This window comes from Haemorhous mexicanus, chromosome 1 (genome assembly GCF_027477595.1).
Source record: "Haemorhous mexicanus isolate bHaeMex1 chromosome 1, bHaeMex1.pri, whole genome shotgun sequence".
NCBI classification, from domain to species: Eukaryota; Metazoa; Chordata; class Aves; order Passeriformes; family Fringillidae; genus Haemorhous; species Haemorhous mexicanus.
The window spans coordinates 146,965,915-146,987,380 of NC_082341.1; the positions used below are offsets into that span (position 1 = coordinate 146,965,915).

Below are 21,466 nucleotides of genomic sequence, written 5' to 3' on the forward strand. Positions count from 1 at the left end.
TAAGGAAATTGCTTTCAAAAGCACTGTTGGCCTTGCTCTGCTGACGATAGAGTTTAAGGGAGTTTCAGGTTGAGGAAAAGTGTTGTGATTATTATAAAAAAATACAGTTCATTTGAAAAGTGGTTAGTAATGTCAAGTACCTCAGTTTCCCTGTGCCCACTCTGAAATGATTGCTTTCAGAATGTGTGCAACACCCACTCACTGGAAATACTGGCCCCCTGAGATGTTTCAAACTGGGCACTCAGCAACTGAGATGTTTCAAGCTGGGTGTTGAGACCATGCATGGTCTGTTTCTATTGAAATTCTGGTTCTCTACAATGTAATGTACTTGTGTTTCTTTTCCATGGGATTGGTAGGAGTCTCCTGGGTCACTGACTCTGTTCCTATTTCAAATAGTCATAGCCTACAGGGAAATGATTTATAATACAAGACAAGGGTTTTTTCATCAGGCATAGTTTGTAATCTAACAGACATACTCTTGGCTCAACTGACATGAAAAAAAAAGAGACCTAAGCAAAGAGAAACAGATAATTGAAGATTTTTTCCCCATTACTTGGTGGATAAAGGAAATGTTTAAATCCAGACTAAAAAGCATACCCCTTTGTTTTCTAAAATACAGCCTCAGAAGACTTTACTCAGGAACAGGAAGATGCTTGACCTAAATTCAAGTATTGCTGTTTAATTTGCAGTTTCTTAACAGAAGCCCAATAGAAAATAAGATGTAACTCTAAAAATCACTCACAAGTGACGCCTGTGCTCACTGGTGCTACCTGTGTTCTTGTTCTCTGTGCTTGTCTTTCCTTTACAAATACTGCTAGTCCTGCCTCACACTCTCCACTCAATTTTGCTCCTCCTACTTAGATTTTTTCTTTGGTAGAATACTGGAAACTCACATTCCAATCCCTTCTTTCCCTGAGAGGACTTGAACTTGATCTCACTTAAACCATCTTCCAGAAAAATGGCTTAGAGATGAGGTTGTCGAATATTGAACAATGTAGTGGAAACCCAGAATGGCTGAGTCTGGAAGGGACCTCTGGAGGTCATCTTGCCCAATCCTCTGCTCAAGCCAGCCCATCCAGCTAGTGTTGGTTTCTCTTTCTGTCACTCATGTCATTTCTTATTGTGAGTCTGGTATGTAGGTGGAAGTATTGGTTTCTAAAATCACGCAGGCTCAGTCTCTAACTCTGTGTGTGAGAGAACTTTCTATGCAGAAAGAGTGGCTTTGTTAGGAGACACTGAGGGAAATACAGCTTCAAATACTTTAAAGCTTAGTTAAGGCATTTCCTAAGAAGTTGGAGATCTCATTATGACTAGCTTCAGCAGTAAGTAGCTTCTGACTGTTACATGGAGGGAAATTTTGCAATTACTGCCCCACATTCCCCTTTACTCCACCAACTGCCATTCCCTGTATGGTTGTTGCTCCTCTTATCAGCAGTAATTTTTCTTCTCTTATGAATGGCAGTGGTTAGTTAGTGCCATATCCAGACAGCTGCATTAAGATTTTTTGGGTATTCTACTTTCAGCCATTTCTCTATGTTAAGAAACCTGCATTTGGGAGATGAATTTGATTTTCTTCAATTTTTTGCTGTTTCCTTTGTATGGCTTCTCATTTCCTTTAGTTTAGAATTTTCTTTATTTCTGTTTAGAATTATCTGTAGGTTGCTCTTTCTGCAGCCTAGTAAGTAAAGTATGTTGCAGGTCAGGGAAATGAGATTTTGAAAGAAATCTTTGATGAAAGTTTTCTGAGGAGCTGTCCATGTATCTGCAGGAGAAAAAGTGACCATGTGCCCTCAGTGCTGCAAAAGCAATCAGTCTCCTGCTTAAGTTCCTCTTGCTCTGTATAGTCTGGAGTGCTGTGGCAAGGTTCACTCCTGTGTAGATGGAAGGAGGAGATGAGACAGTGCTCTCCTACATAGGTTTGTGTCTTCTCACTGCTGAGCATCACTAGTGTCTTCTCCAAGTGTGTTGTCAATCTGTTCTTAAAGAGTGTGGGTTGGTTAAGAGTTTTTTCAAGATCTACTGTCCAACTTGAATTATCAACAGTTTTGAGTAGACCCAGTAGAACTGGGGGTGCAGAGGGTAGTCTTAACACTTTTGGATCTGTAAATGAAGACTTACTAAAGGTGACAGCAAAAATACTTAGTTTTATCTTGAATTTGGACTGTATTTTTTTCTCCAAAAGATAGAACTAAATCAGGGAGTCAGACAACTTGTGTTCCTCTGCTGTCAGCAGTAACTTGAAACCTGCTGGCAAAGTGTATTTTATCTGCTGCTGGGGCATATGAAGACAACTGCCTACTACCACTGTTGCTAATGGCTCAAGTGATGGGTTTTAAAAGTCTAAAATCTGCTGTCAAAATTTCCAGGCAATGGTATACCATTCCTTTTCTGCTTTGAATCATGGGAAAATCACCATGTAGCCTTGAATTTCAAAACAAATATGTTGTGCCTGAGATAGAACTCACATGTCCTGCTTTCTTTAAATTGAAATTTTGACTTTTGTTAGCAAAAAATATAGAGAGATGAGAGTATGTATGTATTTATCTTAATCTACATTGTGCTTAAGCATTCATTTTAAGTACATTTGTATTTGTAAGTTTGGAGTCTTCCTGTAATTTTATGATACTCCAGGCTATTTTGTGTTTAAGATAGTCTGCAGTGGAAGCAAATGCTTATTTAGATTGGTGTCTAATGGCTGCAGCACAGCTGTAATACCCTAAATAACAAATACTGATGTGGTAACTTTTGCACGGAAAGAGGTAGTTGTGAAAAATCGTCAGAAATTCTGCTAACTTGTGAATATATACAGGAAACTAAAGTAAATATGAACTCAGATGTTAGGAAATGCAAGTTTTGGATAAAATTTAGATGAGTGTTACTATAGGATGTATTAAGTCAGTGCTGACTGTACTCTGTTGTTGCAACTTCTGTTTTAACACTGTGAGTTCATGGTACATAACTTAGTTCTGACTGATTATGGTTTAAATCAGCATTAAGGCACCTAAGCGTGATTGGTCTCTTCAGAAGTGAGAAATTGAACACTTGCTAGTCATTTTATGCAATTTTGTTCTTTAATATTTAGGGAGACTTTTCAGAATAATATCCCTGTTTCCATTATAATAAGAGATCATAAAGTTGTACGAGCTGGAATTCATAACTGCATATTCAGCCAGCTAATTTTAACATGATGCACATGGGCCTTTGAAAATGAAATTATGGCCTTGAACTCAGCTTTCTGTGAGTAAAAAATGTAATATTGCAAAATGTATAATCTCTGAGTGGTGGGGGAAATGACTTGTGAAGAAATGCTTACTAAACTCAACATATTTAGCCTAGATAACAAGGAGACTACAATATGCACTTCAGTGGTTTTTTGTGGCAGTAGCAAAAAGCATATGCAGACAGTTTGGAATGCATTCCTTAGATATGAATTAGAAATAAGATTACGATAACTTTAGATTAGATAATAGAAAGGCACTCATCCAGCACTTGCAAAGTGTTTGATTTTGGTGTTAAGCTAGGTTGTTGGTCTGCAGAGTGCAAGGTTTGAGTACTTTGGAGAGTTGTCTGGCTTTGTAGCTGGAGTCTGGCTGGAGGGTATTCAGCAGCCAGTGTGCTCATGGTCTGCTGGAAGAGAGTCAGTGCCTTGAATCTCTTCACCATGGATCTCCGCTGTCACTCTCACATATGAAACAAGAGCAGCAGCAGGGCTTGCAGAGTGAATAACAGACAATGCCTTTTGAATATTTCAAAAGCCTGATGTAATCATTACATTTTTATTATTTTTGATACTATAGTGCTGCTAAACCAGTGGTTGGTGGGATTTGTGAGAATGAGTTGTGGGATGGTGTTGAGGAGCGGAAAGTCTTTTCTAATTCCTTGTTCCTTACTAAGATCAGGTCTGATGGTGTGTTCTGATTAACCTATGGTGGAGTCTGTTGTAAAGAAACCTTGAAGGTGCTGGGATCCCTGCCTTGGTGAGCTGTAAAACTTTACACCCCCATACAGTCACTCACAGTTCCTTATCACGTCCACCCAAGCTCTGCCCTTCATCTGCTCCCTGCTAGGGTGGGGCAGAAATGCTCATGGTTCTTCAGGGGAAGGAGAAGCAGAGGAGCCTTGCACAGCAGGTTATTCTGTGTGTAATGTAGAACAATGAGAGTTATTAAAAGGCAAATAGAATAGCTTGTAATGTAAGTTTTCTTTTAAATCTTGTTTAAGACATAGGGAGGTAAGTGGCTGGATACAACATAGGAGATTTACTCTTAGCTCTCAGCACCCTATGGATTGAAGTTCAGACAGAAAATGGACTGTAGTATCTGTCAATGAGCAGCAATAGGGTATGGACAACAACTGACCTGTACACAGTCCTTCAGATCTATCTGTATGTCCTACACAGTCCTTCAGATCTATCTGTATATCCATAGTGCCTCCAAGGGCAGGCTATGATTGTGTGTTAGTGACATGTTCAGCAGTTTCCCAGGATGTGTGTAACGTGTGAAGGAACAGCATCAGGGAAACAGCAGGGAACAGTATTGAGACTTAAAGCAGGCTGGTGGATGGGTGCAATGGTCAGTACAGAAAGAATGTGGAGCAGGGTGTATTTGGAGATAATGTCCCTCTTGCCGAGATGTGTTCTGCCTCTTTGAGCTTTATTTTAATACATCTCTCAAGTTGCATGCAACATTACTACTCTTCACCTGAAGTTATTTTTATACTATCAGGAAAGACAGCATTTGAACAGCTCTCTTGGCATTTAACAATGCACTTCATTTCCCCTAAGAAAAAAAATAAAAATATTTAGGCCACTGTAGTTTCTTTGAATATGATTCATTTTGGCCATGGGAGGAGAATGACAGTTATTTGCTACACAAACCTTCCTGTGATTCATGGAGTGTCCTTTGTGTCAGCCTTGAAGGAGGCACTTCATATGCTTCCTAGCAGGAAGGAAAAATAGTGTGATCATAGTTACCAGATAGGACATGGAAACTGGGTGGGAGGGAAGGGAAAGGGGAGAGGGAAATGCTGATTATTCAGAAGAAAGATGCAGGAATGCCAAGATTCTGTCTGCAGTATCCATTCATCCACTTAATGAAAAATGGATACATACCAAGCCTCTATATAATTAAGGGAAATGTCACGACTGTAATTGCCATGTTCACAAAATAGCATAGCTTATTATGTAACTTCTTTTGTGTAAATATATCTTAGCATTTTTCCTTTGTCTCCTTGATCCATCACTGTTTCAATATGGTGTGATGTTTCTGTCTCTGAGCAATGTGTTTCAGATTTTGCTCCCAAACTGATGGCCATATACAATTTTGTCAGCTTTCTGCAGAGATAGGTTTTTATGTTCTACCATAACAATATAGTTAGCAACTTAAGCCATGTGCCAGATTGCCAGATCAGAAGACAATTTTCCTTTCCTTACAAAAAAAAGTAATTTGAAAAGCTATACTACAATTTCCTTCCTAAAAGCAGCACAGATTGGCTCCTTAGGTGCTTTTAAAGAATGCTCCATCAACTGATGACCCCTAATGCTGCATGGCAGCCTTTGGGGCTCTTTCACAGAGTCTAGCTGCTTCCAGCTGTGTTCTCTATGCCTGGAAACTGCAGGATAGAAATAAATGGGAGTAGCAGAAGTGGAAACATAGGTTTCCCAACTTCCTGATTTCCTGCATGGATTCAGGGCTTGTGGCTGGCTGTCCTCCTGCAGTTGGCAGCATTTGGTGTGGTGCATGCAGCTGGATCAGGAATATACAGCTGTGGCTGTTCCGCCTTGTGGCATCTACACAGGGCCCTTTTCTAAGCAGATGCACAGCAGCTGAGAATGGGAAAGCAGAGGTGTAGAGATGAAAGGAGTGGAATTAGGAGGCGTGCAGAAGAGAACAAAAAAGTAGATATGAATTACTAATCACATGACCTGTGTTAATTGATTTTCCCTGGCAATTAGAATTTTACTGCTTGAATCACAAATGCTATCCATTCTTCCATTATTTCCTGTGTTATAAAATGCTAGCTTTGTTTTGATTTTCCTGTAGCTGTGTTTATTGGGGATAAGAGGTCTAATTATAGCTGTGAACTATACTGTACTGCGAGGGCAGTTAAGTTTCTTCTGACTGTTTCTGAGGCAATGTGATGAGTAATGAAATACAACTTTTGCAGAAAATATCCTGATTGCCTAATGACTAGGTGTTGGTAGATGAAATTACACATACTCTCTCTTGTTCGCATGAAACCAGGGAAGTGTCTTTCTGAGTAAGCTGTTTTTTCAAGTTACCAAAGAAATGTCAAAGATTACAGTTGCAAAATGAGAAAAAAAGTGTATGTTTGAGTAGCTTGAAAACACCTGCTGAGACTTACAAATGCATTAGATATTCATGGCATGAATACTTGTAAATAAAACATTTGTGAATAAAAAATGCTGGCTGAAAATAATACAACTGGTCACTCATGTTCCACTTATTTTATTTTGCAGATGATGAAGAAGATGTTAACAATATGGAAAAAGTCATGTTAGAATATGCTACAATGGACAGAGAGCTTAATCATTATATTAAAGCATTTGAAGAAACCATAAATCAGGTAAATTATCTCTTTTCATTTAGTTATTAAAACATACCCTTATTTAAATACTATCTTTCAAAAGACACGAATGTTACATTTAAACAATACACAATTGGAAAGACAGCTCTTTGGCAGGTATAAAATACTGAAGTTGACAGTACAACTCTTAACTTTTCTTCCCAGCTTCCTACAGGGTGGCAGAGTTTTTAACTTCCCCCCACCAAACTGCAGTGTTAGGAATATGGGTAGTGCTTTGGGAGGGATTGAGGGCACGGTAGTTAAGGCACCCCACTCTCAGATGATACCACCTCTGTGCATTGTGGAAGATGGGAGTGCGGCAGTTGATCTGAGGAACAAACTGAGCCACTGGCTGTGGCTGCAGAGAACCGAGGTTTTAAATCTGCTTCCCACTGCCTTCCTGCCACCTGACCTGGCTGCTGCGTGTAGAGGGTGAGCTGGCGGATTGCTCGCTGTCTGCACCACGGCCTCGCTCTGCTCCTGACAGAGGACGGACAAAGGACGGACGAACTCCGAGCGCGGTGGCGGCGCTGCCAGAGGCCGCCAGGGGGCGCCGCGCCCGCGCGCTGCCCGTCCCGGGCTCGGCGCGTTCCCGGCCCGGGCTCGGCGCGTTCTCGTCCGGGCTCGGCGCGTTCCCGGCCCGGCGGGAACGCGCGGCGGCTCCGCGGCAGAGCCGGGCCGGGGCAGGTCCAGGTCCAGGGTGGCCGAACCTCAGTTTCAGGGCACGTCGGTGCCGGGAGAGCTCAGCTCCCTGCAGTGTGTGTCTGCACAGAGACTTCTCGGTGTCGGTTTTCTGTGGGTTTCTCTAGAGCAGGCAAAGGCACATCCCTGATTTCCCTTCAAGGTGATGGGAAGTCTATGTTTCAAAAAGTTAAGGTAGTGGAGCTTTTCAGTTAAACCCGCCTTGCTATTAGCTTGCTATTGCTTTTGGTTCTTTTAAAAGCAGTAAAAGCAACGCATTTCCCACTAGTTCTGTTGAGATGCCTACATGGTTTTTCTCTTTTAGAAAAGTTTTCCTTTAATTTTTTAAAAATCATCTGATCAGATGCTTAACTGAAAAATCTTCATTCAGATAATTAAACATACATGTTTAAAAGGAGTTCAAAACTATGTCTACATCAGCAAATGTTAGACAGCAGTAGATACCAGGCACTGTTACCCACGTGCTATTTAAATATACATTTCATTTCAGATGTCACCATAATTGCAGACTCCTAATTTATATTGGAAGGTTCAGAACTTTTTCCTTTTATTTGGACTATTCATGATTTTTGAAGCTTTGCTAGTAAATTGTAATGCAGTCCTCATTGTTAGAGACTAATGATATATATCCAGACTTGAGCAAAACACAGTTGGTTTATATTTTTATTATAAGCCAATTGGTAATTTATGTGTTATTGTTATAATAGGAATTTCAAGTAATTTTAAACAATGACTTTTCAACTTCTTTCATTATTTCCGTTTATCAGCATTTTTTTTCAAGTGTGGGACTATAAAGAGCAAATCTGTGCCTTTACCAACAGAACACTCAAGTCCTGTTTATTTCAGATGCATCACTCATGATATTTTAAATGGAGCACAGGTGCAACTGCTTCACTGAAGTGAAGGTATTTTTATTGGTTTCGGCAGAGCAGTGATACATTTGTGAATTTTAGGATTGAATTCAGCAGTGTGTGTTGTGTGCATATATGTGCTGGTGTGCAAAAAAAAATACACCTGGAAGCATTAGTTTTCCTTCCCTCCTCTTTTTTTGCTCCAATGCGACTTCTTCATGTCAATAAAACAAGCTCATTTCCTGTTATTTTAGTCCTAAGGTGCTAAGAATGCGGCTCCAAGATATTTAACATGTTTCAGAGTCTACATGGATTATAAATTAAGTAGTGGCTAATCTGTTAGCCTCTAGCCACACTTCTCCTGTCTGTGCTTCCTACTTCACTCTAGGGAATTGTTTGTCCTTTCCCCTTCCAGAACAAACCTCTGTGAGTATGAGAAAGAAATGTATATAACTTCTGCTGTAGAACAATCTGTTCTCTGAAAAGTAACAGCTCAGGCTTAATTTTGGAGGCTAGCTGCATGCCATGCCTCTGGAGCTGCACTGCCCATCTCCAGTTACCTGTCAGAGACAGCTTAAAATCTGCTTCTGGGAAACAGATACTTTTGCTGTATTTAGGGCTGCACCTGGAATTAGCTGTAGAATAGCTTGGGTTTAAAATAGCCTCCACTGACTCGCTCCCTGGTGCCATCTGAATTCCTTACCTGAGGGCTTTCTCTGGGGAGTTGCAGCAGGTCATTAATTTTCACAAGCAGATTGTTCTTCATAGACAGGATTAGTCTCCAGCTGTAAAATACATTTTATCTGATTATTTTATAAGTTTGTATGTTGATGATTTTTCTGGTCTGTAGTTTCCTCATACAGCAGTGAATCTGAAAGTATATTATAGTCTGTGTTTCTCCTTCTAACCATCTGCTTCTAGTGAAATATCCAACTGGAATTTAGCAAGATAAGAGATAGCAGCAGTTAAAATTCCTGATATTTTATTTTATTATGTGTATCTTTAAATGGCATTGACAAAAAGGTGATATTGTACAACCAAAGGATTGTAATGTAAATAACTTGAAACTAGCATGAGATATAGTCACATGTTTTCTCAAAGCCAGTTTTTTTGTTGATTTAGTCTGCAGTAGGTGGAATGCAGAAGGTGAGACATACCAGCATCCTCTTCTGGTTGAATCAGCAGCCTGTTGAGCAAGAAGTGAGCAGTTGAATCACAGTGTTTCCAACAGCAGGCTGTGGGAAATCCTTTGTCTGTGGAAACTCCCTGTGCCACTGGATTTTCTTGTACCTGTGTAATGACTGGACTTCTGTTGCTGCTTCTTCTTTCATTTTTAATGGGTATTTTTAGAAGAAATTAGACAATATTTACCATGCAAAGTCCAGACAGCCCTCTTATTTTTTGTGTAACAATGAAAGACTGATGGAGCTGAAGTATCTCTTGCAGAAATTTTTTATACTCCTGAAATGGACTGAAATGATTGGAACCCAGGCTCAAGTGTGCCCTACTCTGACCGAGTTCTCAAGTGGCCAGAATGCTAGCATATTGTTTTGTCCTAAATACAGATTCTTTCACCCAGTGTGCAGGAAGACAATCCACACACAGAGTCAAGGTGGTTGATTTTATTTCATGTCTGTGCACAGAACAAATTCTAGGTGGTGAATCTAACACATCTTCAATATACCAAGTGCTCATTTTTATACACTGTGAACATAAAAAAATTGGCATTTCCCCTATGTAACAACCTAACTGTAGTCATTGGCTTTACATTCTCTTGTCTGCATGTAAAGACCCAGTGCACATTTGTTTTACTGTGCATGTACTCTGAGGAAGTGGCTTTTGTGAGCAGGGCATGGTGGTACCCTACAGACAGGTGTTATACTGAATTTACTTAATGAGCATAATGTTCAAGCAAAGTTGTACTTGACATTGTAATTTGATTTATTGTGTCCTCCTGTTCTTGCTTCTTAGGTCATGGCTCTTGGTTCCTGCAGGTTTAGTTTTCCTTTACTGTCTCATGGTACTTAATTTCAAGTTGAGCCTGCTCCCTCACTTCTAGTCTGCTCTCTGGTTTAGCAGGGATGGTGGTGGTGGTGGACTGACCACTCTCTCAGCTTTTCAAGCATTTGGTTTCTTTGGGTAAAAGCTGGGGTAAATTTTCTGAAGTTCCCAGACTTCTCTAAGACTTCTTAAGTTCCCAGATTTCTCTCTGCTAAACTTGAGCACTGTGATAGAATCAAATCCAAACCTTAGCAAGATGGAAGAAACATAGAGGAGACTTATTTAAGAAAAAAAAACAAGAGAAGGAAGCACTGAGAATGAGGAGAGGCAGATGAAAAGGTAAAGGACATGGGCTTGGCAAGTCTTGAGATCATGTACATACATGGGGAAGAGACTTGTTGAAAGAGTGCTAGGAAGAAGGTGGTGTCGAGCTGAAGAAAAGATGGAAATACTAGATGTTGCATTGGTGCTTGGGTTTTATCCCTACTTCTGCTAGAGTTTTCCCACATTGTTCTTGGTGAATCATATCTATCACTGTCAGTGGCTGCTGACATCTTTGTTTTCTGATTATCCTGCATGGAGACTGATTTGAGCAATTATAATTGTAATTTAATTCAAAGTTAATTATAGTTTGAACCCAGGAAGTGAAATTAAAATGTTCTTTGTTGGGTTTTATCTGCAAAACTACTACATACAACTGATGTAAGTGTATGTCTTGAGAGGATTTGAAGTCTGGATGTGTTGGTCATTTATGTCTGTGTGACTTCACACCTTGTCAAGTGTTCATTCTTCCTTTTCAAAGGTGTGGGGTGCACTATGTTCCTTTTACAAGAGTGATTTTGTCTCTACAGGATATACAGAAACTACTCTTAAAAATGTTTTATATTTTGGATAGTAGTTCTTCTCTTTAGACTAACAGGGTCCTTGGAGTGTGTATAAGAGGGGATGTTTGTCCAATGGGTCATTAATTTAGAGCAGATTACTTAGTATTTTGGTCTGTTATCTTAGTGGCAAACTGTGTAGGTTGTAATCCTGCAGAGGGATAATTCCCTTCAGTGATGTAGGTTGTATTCTAAGTGTGCAGCTTGTGAGTGATCTGAAAGCCTCTGCAGAAAAGTAAAGAATCCTGTTTTAAAACTACAGTACAGTTAAATTGATGGCCTCTGATTTGCAACCTGTGTAGCAGAATTCTAGTTTCCTCACTTAAAACTCATAGTATAATGCTGTAGTGACTTGGATGGTCTTCCTTGGTCTCATAAAAATGGAAGGGACTTAACACCTCTGTTCACCAGCCTCTGCCAGCATAACTTTGTAGGCCAGGAGTCCTATTGGAGAAGGTTCTGCCAGTATGTCCAAGTTGTCTCTTGTGAAAAAGTAAACTAAAGCAACAAAACACTTCTGCAGTGGTAGCTTCATTTGCAGTGGTCTTGGAAGGAACAGTAAGAATGAGCAGAGAATGTGGTTCCAGCAAGCTCCCATCTTCATTGGCACAGCTATGGCAGCAGAACTAATGTGATGACTGAATTCAGTGTATGTGGCAAGTGCCAGCAGGGTCATCAGTGACTGCTGCTGCCTGTTGGAGACAGGGCTGTGCTTAAAAATCAGATTGCCACTTAGTTTTCTGTAGGGATAAGTACCAGGAAGACTGTGAATCCCAAGGGATTCATGTGTTTTAGCTGATTCGGGACTCTCTGACAGTGACTGGCACTGTGATACTCATTACAGTGTTATCAGTGAAACCATTCTTGACACAGAACTTTCTAGTTTCATGGAACAAACAACCTTGTTTGGTGCTGACACTTTCTTAATAAGCACTTTGCTCTTCTTTGTCCCTCTTGCTACACTGTCATGACAACATATTTTAGGGCAAAATCCACTGATGATATCCGTATCTGCAACTGTGACCTTCATTGTACAGCTGAGCTCAGAGCATTTCCTCTGACATCAGTGTTTCTTGATTCTGAAATATTGTCTGTTAGCCATGACAATTTTGGGACCTTCTTTTTTATCAAAAAGGTCCTCTGCTGCACAGCAATTGCTTAGGAAGGTCTTTGTGAAGTGCCAGAAAAATGGGTTGAGTGGAATGGATATATCTTTTCTTGGGCTGGCACAGAGAATAAAAGAACTCTTGTAGTCTTTTGCTGCATTTATTCTGACTCTCTAATTGTAAAAGCAAGCAATTCTATCTTGAAATTCACTCAGAGCGTGCTGAAGTGCACCATCAGCAGCAACAAGTCAATACCCTGGTAAAAGATGTTGTACCAATGCCAGTGTCTGAAGATTTTTGGAGAACTTGTTTCATCTTTAGAGGTTTTTTTTTAACAATGGATCTCCTCTTGGCCATTATTTTGGTACCTTGAATTCTAATTGGAATTCCTCTTTAATTCTTGTTTACTTGCTATCTAGTAATGAAGCCACTTGACACTGATCATTCATCTTACAGAATAAGCAAAATGTGGGCATTGTATTAAATCCTTAAAATGACTTTGGCAGGATAGCAGAGGAAAATAATATTTGACTCTATAATTAGCCTCTGTATGCCACAGGACTTACTGAAACTTTTACAGGCAAGCTTATTTCTAGTATTAGCTAGCTATGGAGTTTTTAATATTTTAAAGTTTCTTCAGTACAATTTCTTTGATACAATTTCTAATCAATAATGTATTCCTTGCTCTGTCCTACTGCCTCTCCAAACAGTAATTCAAATAATACAGCACTGTTGTAGGCATGTTCTCTGCTTCCTGCAGAAACTGGGACAAAGATGCATTTCAACACTTTTCTAATATTTACTTTATAATATTTGCTTTACTTTTTTCTGTATCTCTGTATGTGTTGGGCTAAGCATTTGATTGAAGCCGCTTTTTACTTTCTGAGAATTAGTGATCTATGTGTGTAGTTCTCTACAGTAATATGTTAGAGTCAACATTTGGTGAGCTGCAATTAAAATATTTTTTTTAGTGAGCAGCATATAAAGAAGTAGGAATAGTGTTTAATTTTATGTGGGTTATATAGCACATCCTCAGTAGCATGTCTTAGTGTGTCCTAGCAAGCATAAAAATGTGGCCTGCTTTTTGAAGAATGAACCCTGGAAACTCTTACATATGGACATAGGTTTGTTTGACTTCACTGTGGTTGCTTACATTGGCCAAGCTAAACATTTTCCTAAATATTTGCAGTGTCAACATTGTAGTTGCTGAAATGGCCCTTGGCTTGTGTGGGTAGGAGTGGGGCAGCAGGGGCCACAGCTGGACAGCAGTGAAGATTTCAGCGAAAAGAAATGTTCCGGACCGAGGACCATCACATGAGACTGGGACCTCTGTAGATATGGTGGCAGCAGGGGTAGTATTAAGAACAAATCTGCCAGAGAAAGAAGTCCTGAGAACCACATGGTAATTTGAAAAGTGTGTCTGCTATGTTGGGCAGCAGTGCTGCCCAGTAGGTAGCAAACTAGCCTGCGATTAAGGAGGACTGGATGCTATTTTCAGGTCTACTAGCAGCTTGTGTGGTTGACCTTGACAAATTGTTTCGCTATGTACTTTGGGCTGTGGTCCTGTGTTTATTAACACTGCATTTGTTCAGTTCCAAATCACCTGGTAGCACATGCTCATCAATTAAGCCAGATCACATGATACTGTTTATGCTGGCTGTATTCTGGCTGCAGGACTGACACTACCTGATGGAGCTTAACTGTGCAAAATTAGAATTGGCAGTGTGGGTTACACTCAGTTGGTGTGTCATGCAGCTGTGGTGGTTTTGATCTCATACGAGGCATCCTGAAACTGCATTTACCGACTCGCTCAACCACGACCTCAGTCATGCGGACAGCATCTCATATCACTGTCTGTAAGAGAGTCTGTAAGAGATTTATAATTTTTTTCTACCTGAAGAATTCAAATCTATTTGAATTCAGTTTTTAATGATGTTATTTTAACATTGAAGATTGCAATTGGCAATCTGAATTTTTTTCTGAAATTCCAGAAGATCTCACATAAAGCAACTATAAGTCTCTGTGATTTGTATCCTTTCTTTTCTAGGCAGTGTCTGCATTTCAGAGTCATTGTGAGTTAACTCTGTCTGGTTTAGCCTAGCCTAGAGAAAGAAGATAAAATTTTGAAATGTAATGAAACTAGTAGGCGTTGAGTAAAATAACCAGATTAAAAAGCTATTTAATCTCAAATAATAGATTTTTTTTTTTGGTAGATGAAATTTATTACTGGAAACACTGGTGTTGTAGTTTCAGTTGCTCAGTAGTGAAAATAGTGTTTCAAATTAATCGTCTCATCTAGAAAGCTCCTGCTGACAGTCAAGGATTTAAATCCTTGGAGCCGGGGGGTGAAGGTTGAGTGTTAAATCCTGGATGATTCTCAGCAGCAGGAGTTTTGCTGTAAATTAGTTTCTCCTGTTAATTGAACACACCCAAGTTGATCAGTGTCAGTGGGGAGGCAGTTTCTGGAATGCCATCCATAAAATGTCTCCCTCCAAAGGTTGAGTATTGTTTTAATTACTGTAATAGTTTCCAGAAGTTATATGTATATGTTGGATACTTTAAAATTCCTTCTCCAAAATTTTAAATGTTAAGTCACTCGTTTAAAAACATTTACTTTTTCTCCTAGTATTTTTTTAAACTGATCCTATCAATAAAAATACTCAGTTACCCAGATTTTCCCTCAGCAAAATTCTTAGCAGATTTATAATGAATCACAGATATGCTGCTTACAGCATTAGCTAGATCACACTTTTTTTTGGTGGCTGCTACTTCCATGAATTTGTTTCCGTTAAAGAATTTCAGCTAAGAAGGAGTTGGTGGTAGGAGCTGCAACTCTCATTTCTAGTTTCCTCATGCATTATATTATTTGTTGAGCTCTTCATTACTGGGTGTAAACAGGAGTGTGCATGCAACTTATTGCATGTCATTTAGAACAGACCAAAGTCATACAACTTTGTAGTAAGGTTTCATAGCGAATGTTTTCACTTTTACAGAACTGTGTATTTAGGGCTTTTGTTAAAATGCAGAGCATTTCTTTGCTTTATTTTTTGATGCTGGGACTTAAGAGTAGCTTTTTGACATTTATTTCATTAAATTTAATAATGGGTTTCTCACAGTTTTTAACACATGTGCTCAGCCTGTGCTGCAATTGTCAAATTGTTTCTTTTTCATATTCCACATTGCTCATGTTGAGGGAAGCTAGTGCTGTAATTTCAAGGCAGCAGCATGAATTCTTTGTGCTTGTGATGTGCTGCAGAATGTAACTATGCCCATTCCAGTGCCTACTGAAATTTAAAAAAATAAAAAAATCTGCCTAGTAGTATGTATGTATTTTATTATCTTTCCAATTTTTAGAAGAGGATTCAAAAAATACTTGAATCCTGCCAGAAATCAATACCAGATGTCACAGTATCTCCCAAATGTGGCCCCATTGTTGATAACCTACTGTGAGTTACAAACAGTGTGCTTGATAATAAGTGCTGGCAAGTTGAGCTAATTTGTGGTCTCTCATCTTTTATCTGAGCTACGTGCATCGCTTGAGCAAGCTAATTTCACCAGCTGAAGTATTTCTTTTGTCCTTAGAATTATGTGTTAACACTGACAATAAATGAAAAATATTATAAATGACTTAAGAAAATAAGTGTGTACATCAGATGCACTCCATACTTCCTCATAAAGTGTAAAGTTCCCATGTTTACATGTATTCACACATACCACACCTGATAAATTCTACAAAACCAGAGAAATTAAAAGCTCAGTGATGTTGCTACTCTTAACTCTTCTGGCACTCTTCAAATGTTAGTGCCTCACTGCATTGCCACTGCTTCTGTGTGAACAATTCACAGTGTTTGTTCAACTGGGTACTCATCCACTGTTCAAAGCTGTTATGATGCTTTTTTTTCTTCTGTTGTGTGGGGAGGAGATTGGATAGCAAGGGCTTGGATGCAGTGGTGAGTTTACAAGAGTTGCTGGGAAGATGGCAACTCTGGTAAGGGAAAACATGCAGGGTGTGGTTTTGTGGGGTGTGATAATTGTTGTAATACAAAGAGTGGGCTGTAAATGAAATGTTTCTCCATGGATATTTTTATGCTTAGTTGGAGGTGATCAAGGGATGCAGGTAAAGGCTGGGCTGCGCTTGAGGCAGTTTGGTCCAGTTCAGTAAAACTGTCTCTTGAAAGGGGGAGTTTCTGGAGAAGCAATTAACAACCCCACTGTATGCCCTTAGTCCTCATAAAACAACCCCACCTTTCCCCACTCCTCTCTTCTAAATTCCACTAACAATGAGCCATAACCCTCACCACCACCTCCTCTCAATGGAATGCTGGTGTTCAGATTGGTGGGCAGCTTCTCTGCCTTTTCTCTTGCTTCCCCTCTTTCATCCTGTTTAAGCTTTGGAATCTCTCTCTTTCTTTTGGTGTAACCCACAATTGGCTGTTGTTGGTTGGTCACCTGCCCTTGGAGAAGACTCAGCACTGTTGCCTTTTCTCCCACTGACAGCAGTGCTTTGTGTCTCTTGGCAGATATAACCTGACTGAGCACATGGAAATATCACTGAACAGTATTTTAGGAGAATCTGGCCCATCACTTGTGTCGGCACAGAGCTGGCCCATCAGTTATTTGTGTCTCTACCAACCCTCTATGGACTAATTCGACCTGAGTTTAGTGAGCCATCCTCCTCAATCAATCAGTCAGGTTGGCAGATGCCCGGCCACCTTCGTCAGTCAGGCTTATAAACAAATATCAGACAAATCCTATCAACCAGGTTTATGTGCACAGCATAGGTCACTGTAGTTGTAATGGTTGCCACAGTTCAGTGTGAGTTTACACTTGGCCATTTCCAAGCCCCACAAAACTCAGACCCAAACTCCTTCTGTTAGTCCCTTCTTATACTAGTTCTTTTCAGCAGTTATTTACCTGGTAAATTTTTAATAGTGAGAGATTGTTTTATGGTAAGGGGAAAATTCAGCTAAAGCAAAAAGCACCTATACAGGATTACAGGTGTGGCTTATGCTCAAGGAGAAACTGTCAGTTAATTCAGGTAAGAGGTGACTATAATAGCATGTGTAGTCAGGGATGGAACAGAAGTGTTTGCTCACCATGTGTCATATAAAGAGCCATTTAATGAAATTATCCAGCAGCAGGTTTTAAATCAACAAAAGGAAGTAACTTTTTACACAGTGAATAATTACATTGTGGAATTAGTTGCCACAGGATGTTATGGAGACCAAATCATTAATGAGTTCCAAAAGCTACTGGACAAATTAATAGAAGAAAAAATCCTTGACAGCTGTTAGATGCAAAGATTCAAATACAGTCACTCTCTTGGTAAATCTCTAAACTACAAGTTGTTAGTTGTAGGGAAAGTATATGGTGAGAAACAGGGAAAGATCTTTCTGTTTGGTGGTCATTAGATTCCTACTCCAGCTTTTTTCTTCTGCCATTGTTAAAGGGAAGAGAATATGCTGGATGGGTCTTTGATGTGAAGTACCATATCTGAAAGAAGCAGAAAATAAACTGCATAGAAAACCCAGTCTCCACAAACACTAATGCACCCTGAAATTTATGTTAAATGGCTACAGATCTTTAGATAAATTACATTTATTCTCTATTTCAAACCTATTTTGGAATATTATTCTGTCTAAAAATGACCTTCCACCTCCATAATTTTAATATTTGGAACGTTTTCAGGATATCTAATAATTTATCTCTCTGTTCTTACTTATATATTTGATGATTTAAAAAATAAGTAAATGAACAGCTCCTGCTCTGGGCATTGTTACATAATTGAAAAATTCTTAATCTGAAAGCTCATTTTAAATCCATATAATGTAAAACCACATAAACCATTTAATAATTAGGTACTAGCAGATAAAATCCAACTTGAAGTTTGCAGAGCTACACCCACTTGGACCAAAAAAGGGAGGAATCTTTGGCTAGATCCTTGATTGCAGCCAGTTTTCTCCCTTAATGCCCAAAAAAACCCCTTAATAACTTGTTCTAAATAACAAATCTTCTTGTAGTACTGATGGGAGGAGGTGAGCTACAGCTCTGGGTGAGTACCTGCTAGGACCCCTTCTTGTAAACTTGATGAAATTTCGGCTGAAGTAGTAGCTCTGGTCTCAACCACACCAAACGGGATTAAATGTTTTCCTGGATGGTTAAATAAAATACAGTCCAGGTTTTTAAACTATTTTGATAGATCATAATCTGAAAATTTTAAGATCAGTGCTTGAGATTCCTGGGTTGGTGAATATAAAAATGCCTTTTATATCCCCATCAGCAGTGTCATAAAATAGATATGTGATCCAACTGGGATATATGAATTTGGTGAACTAAGTTGTGACTGGGGGCTGCTTAGTACTGGAGATACTGGATAAGAGACAACAAAGCACGTGTTGCTTCTTAAAAAAGAAAACATTAAGTTCATAGCACTGTCAGAAAAAAAACCCCAATTTTATGTGTGTTTTCATTACTTGAGGAAAGCTTGGCTCTACCATTTTTTTAACTCTTCTTCATATAGTTTTTTGCCTCCCTTAGCCTCATGTTTATGGGTATAAAAAAATCCAGTTTCTTCAGCTTCTGTCAGTCATGAGCCCATGGCCCCTTCCCAGATTTGGGTTTCTCCAAATGCCTCTTGAACTGGGAAGTCTGATATGGGATGCAGTATTTCAGCTTTTGTCTAGTCAGTGCTTCATAGAGGGGAAGAATAATTTCTGTTGTCCTGCTGGCCATGCTGCTCCAAATGTAGCCGAATCCAATTTGCTAATTAGCAGTGAAAAAGTTTCCTGAAATTTCACTTGGCATCTACCCTAGCAGAACTGCTACAGATCCAGTCAGTCCCTAACATCTACTGATGCGTGAGGTTATCCTGCCCCTAGAAAAGCTGTAGAACCCTTCTTCTTGAGCTTGGCATTACCAGTTCTGATTTTCCTCAAGGTTCTTCTTGATTAAAGCTCTACTGCTTGATATGTCAAATGCTGCTGGGTTAATTATGCCTAGAAGATTGCTGGGAGTGCATTTGTTTTCATCCAGGCCTTTGGTGAGGATATTGATCCAGGCCTTTGGTGAGGATATTGAACATATTCAGCTCTTCTGTTCAGCTCTACAATGCACTTCTTGGTACAGGCTACCAGTTGGATGGCAAACTGGTGTTTGCTGTGAGCATTACCCTCTGAGCTGGCTGGTCCAGTAATTTTCAGTATACCCAACAGACCATTTGATTACATCCACCACTCTCCCCACATCTGCATTTAAGGTCAGTTCATCACAGGGAGCAATCATCAGTTTCATCAAGCATTAACTGCCCTTTGTGAGTCCGTGCTGATTGTGGCTGATTACCTTTTGGTTCTCTGCATGTTTGGAGGTAGATTCTAGAAGGATGGGGTATGTAATCCTTCCAGGGGCTGGGGGTAGGCTAAGTGGCCTGTAGTTGCCTTTCTTATGTCTTTGCTAAAGACAGGCACAGTGCTAGCCTTTCTCCAGTTTTCAGAGGTCTGCCTCAATGATCATGTTTTTTTAGAGATGAGACGCAGGTCTGACTCTTTCAGCACTTTCAGATTAATTGTGTCTGTCCACATAGATTTGAATACATCAGCTGTTCTAACTCATTCCTAACTTGTCCCTAAAATGTTTCTTCTCAAACCATCTTTGTACATCTGGAAATCTAGGAGTAATCTTTGCCAGTGAAGATGGAGGCAAAAATGTATTAAGTACCTCAGCCTTTTTCATCTGCACAACCACTGGGTTATCTCCTCCATTCAGCAGCATCCTCACATTGCCTCTGAATTTACACAACTCTGTCTTGCTACTACTTACATCCATCACTTGTTTTCATTTTGAATGTGCTTTCATTTTCTCAGTGATGTTCCTAAGTGCCAAAGTAGTGGTTTTGTACTCTTTTTTTTGTTTGCTGTATGCTGCCCTTTTGCATTACAGTTCATTAAGAAACTCCTTGCTTAATCAGTGAGTCTTCTACTGAAATGCCAGTCTTCTTGTAAAATAGGATTATTATTACTTCCTCAGTTGGCAGTAAGTTTTCTACAAAAATGTATCAGCTAAGATACGGCACTTTTGCTTCAATGTCCCAGGAGCCATGTCCTATATAATCCAAAGGCTATTTGCATAAAATCCTTAGTCCTATTTCTTCTCCTCATCTTCCCAGTCTTCTGGATCCCGAATCAGCTTGTGGTCACTGCTCCCAAGCTACTATCTGTGACCACGTTTGCCACTTTTCTTCCATGTTTGTGTACAGAGGTCACATATGATATTACCTTTGTTTGTCCTCTCTAGCATTTGCATTAGAAAGTTATCACCCATCCGGTCTAGAAATACCCTGTATTGTTTGCACAATGCCATGTGGCTCTAACAAGGACCAAGTCTGGTAACTGGGTTGCTTTTGGTCGTTGTTTGTATACAGCATTATCCAGTTCATTGTTCCCTTGAACATGGCTCATGTTTCTTTTGCCTTTGCTTTTGACCAGGAGTTTCCTGTCAGATAAGTCTCTGGTTTCACACTGGACCTCAGCATAGACAAGGAGAAGCTTTGTAAGAAAGTGCAACTGCCATTCTTCTCCATGTTCTCCATGAGTAGCCTCTATGACACTCTTCCAGTCATGGATTCTATCCCATTTAATCTTTATGATCCCAATGATATCAGAGCACTCTGACTGTGCACAGACTTCCAGTTCTTCTTCTTTGTAGGCCCAGCTCTGTGTGTTAGTACCCAGACACCCGAGGTTAGCCTGTGCATGCCCTCCCTCAAAGCAGAAATGTGTGTAACTTTCCCAAGTGCCCTTTTCTTACACAGACTTTATCCTTCCTTTCTTTACCTCTGGGCTGCCCCATTGTTCAATGAATTTAGTTTAAAGTCATCCTCACTAGAACTGTAATCTCATCACAAACTATTTTTGTCAGGTGGCTTTAATATCTTAACAGTCCATTTGCGTTGAATGGGACACCGTAGTCAAAGAAATCAAAGCCTTGCTGCTGACAGCAGCTGTGCAGACAGGCATCAGTCTACTGGTTATATCTGCTGGCCAAGCCTCTCCATGGACTACAAGGGTTGAGGAGAGCACCACTGGGATTTCTGCCATCTCATATTTGCTCTGAGCTCTTTCTTCCATTTGAGCTGCTCAAGGTTTCCCTTGGCTGTGTTACTTCTCTCCCACAGGGGATGGCAGCAAGAGGTAGAATTTGGAGGCTGGGTGAGTGTTGGCAATTTGTCTGCAGCATCAGTGATCCAGGTTGTAGGCAAGCAGCAGACTCACATGGATAGTCGGGATGGATTCTTTGGCTTCACATGAGAAGCATCATAAGCCGCTAACACCAGTGCTTTCTTTAG

At 39.9% G+C, this 21,466-nt stretch overlaps 1 protein-coding gene across 1 annotated transcript in view; it reads left to right on the forward strand.

Annotated features, from left to right (window-relative positions):
* NSMCE2 (NSE2 (MMS21) homolog, SMC5-SMC6 complex SUMO ligase) overlaps positions 1 to 21,466 on the forward strand; it is a 126,388-nt gene that overhangs the window by 20,197 nt on the left and 84,725 nt on the right. The window contains exon 3 of the mRNA XM_059866882.1: positions 6,479 to 6,585. Coding sequence (XP_059722865.1) covers positions 6,479 to 6,585 — 107 coding nt within the window. The remainder of the gene's footprint in view (positions 1 to 6,478; positions 6,586 to 21,466) is intronic.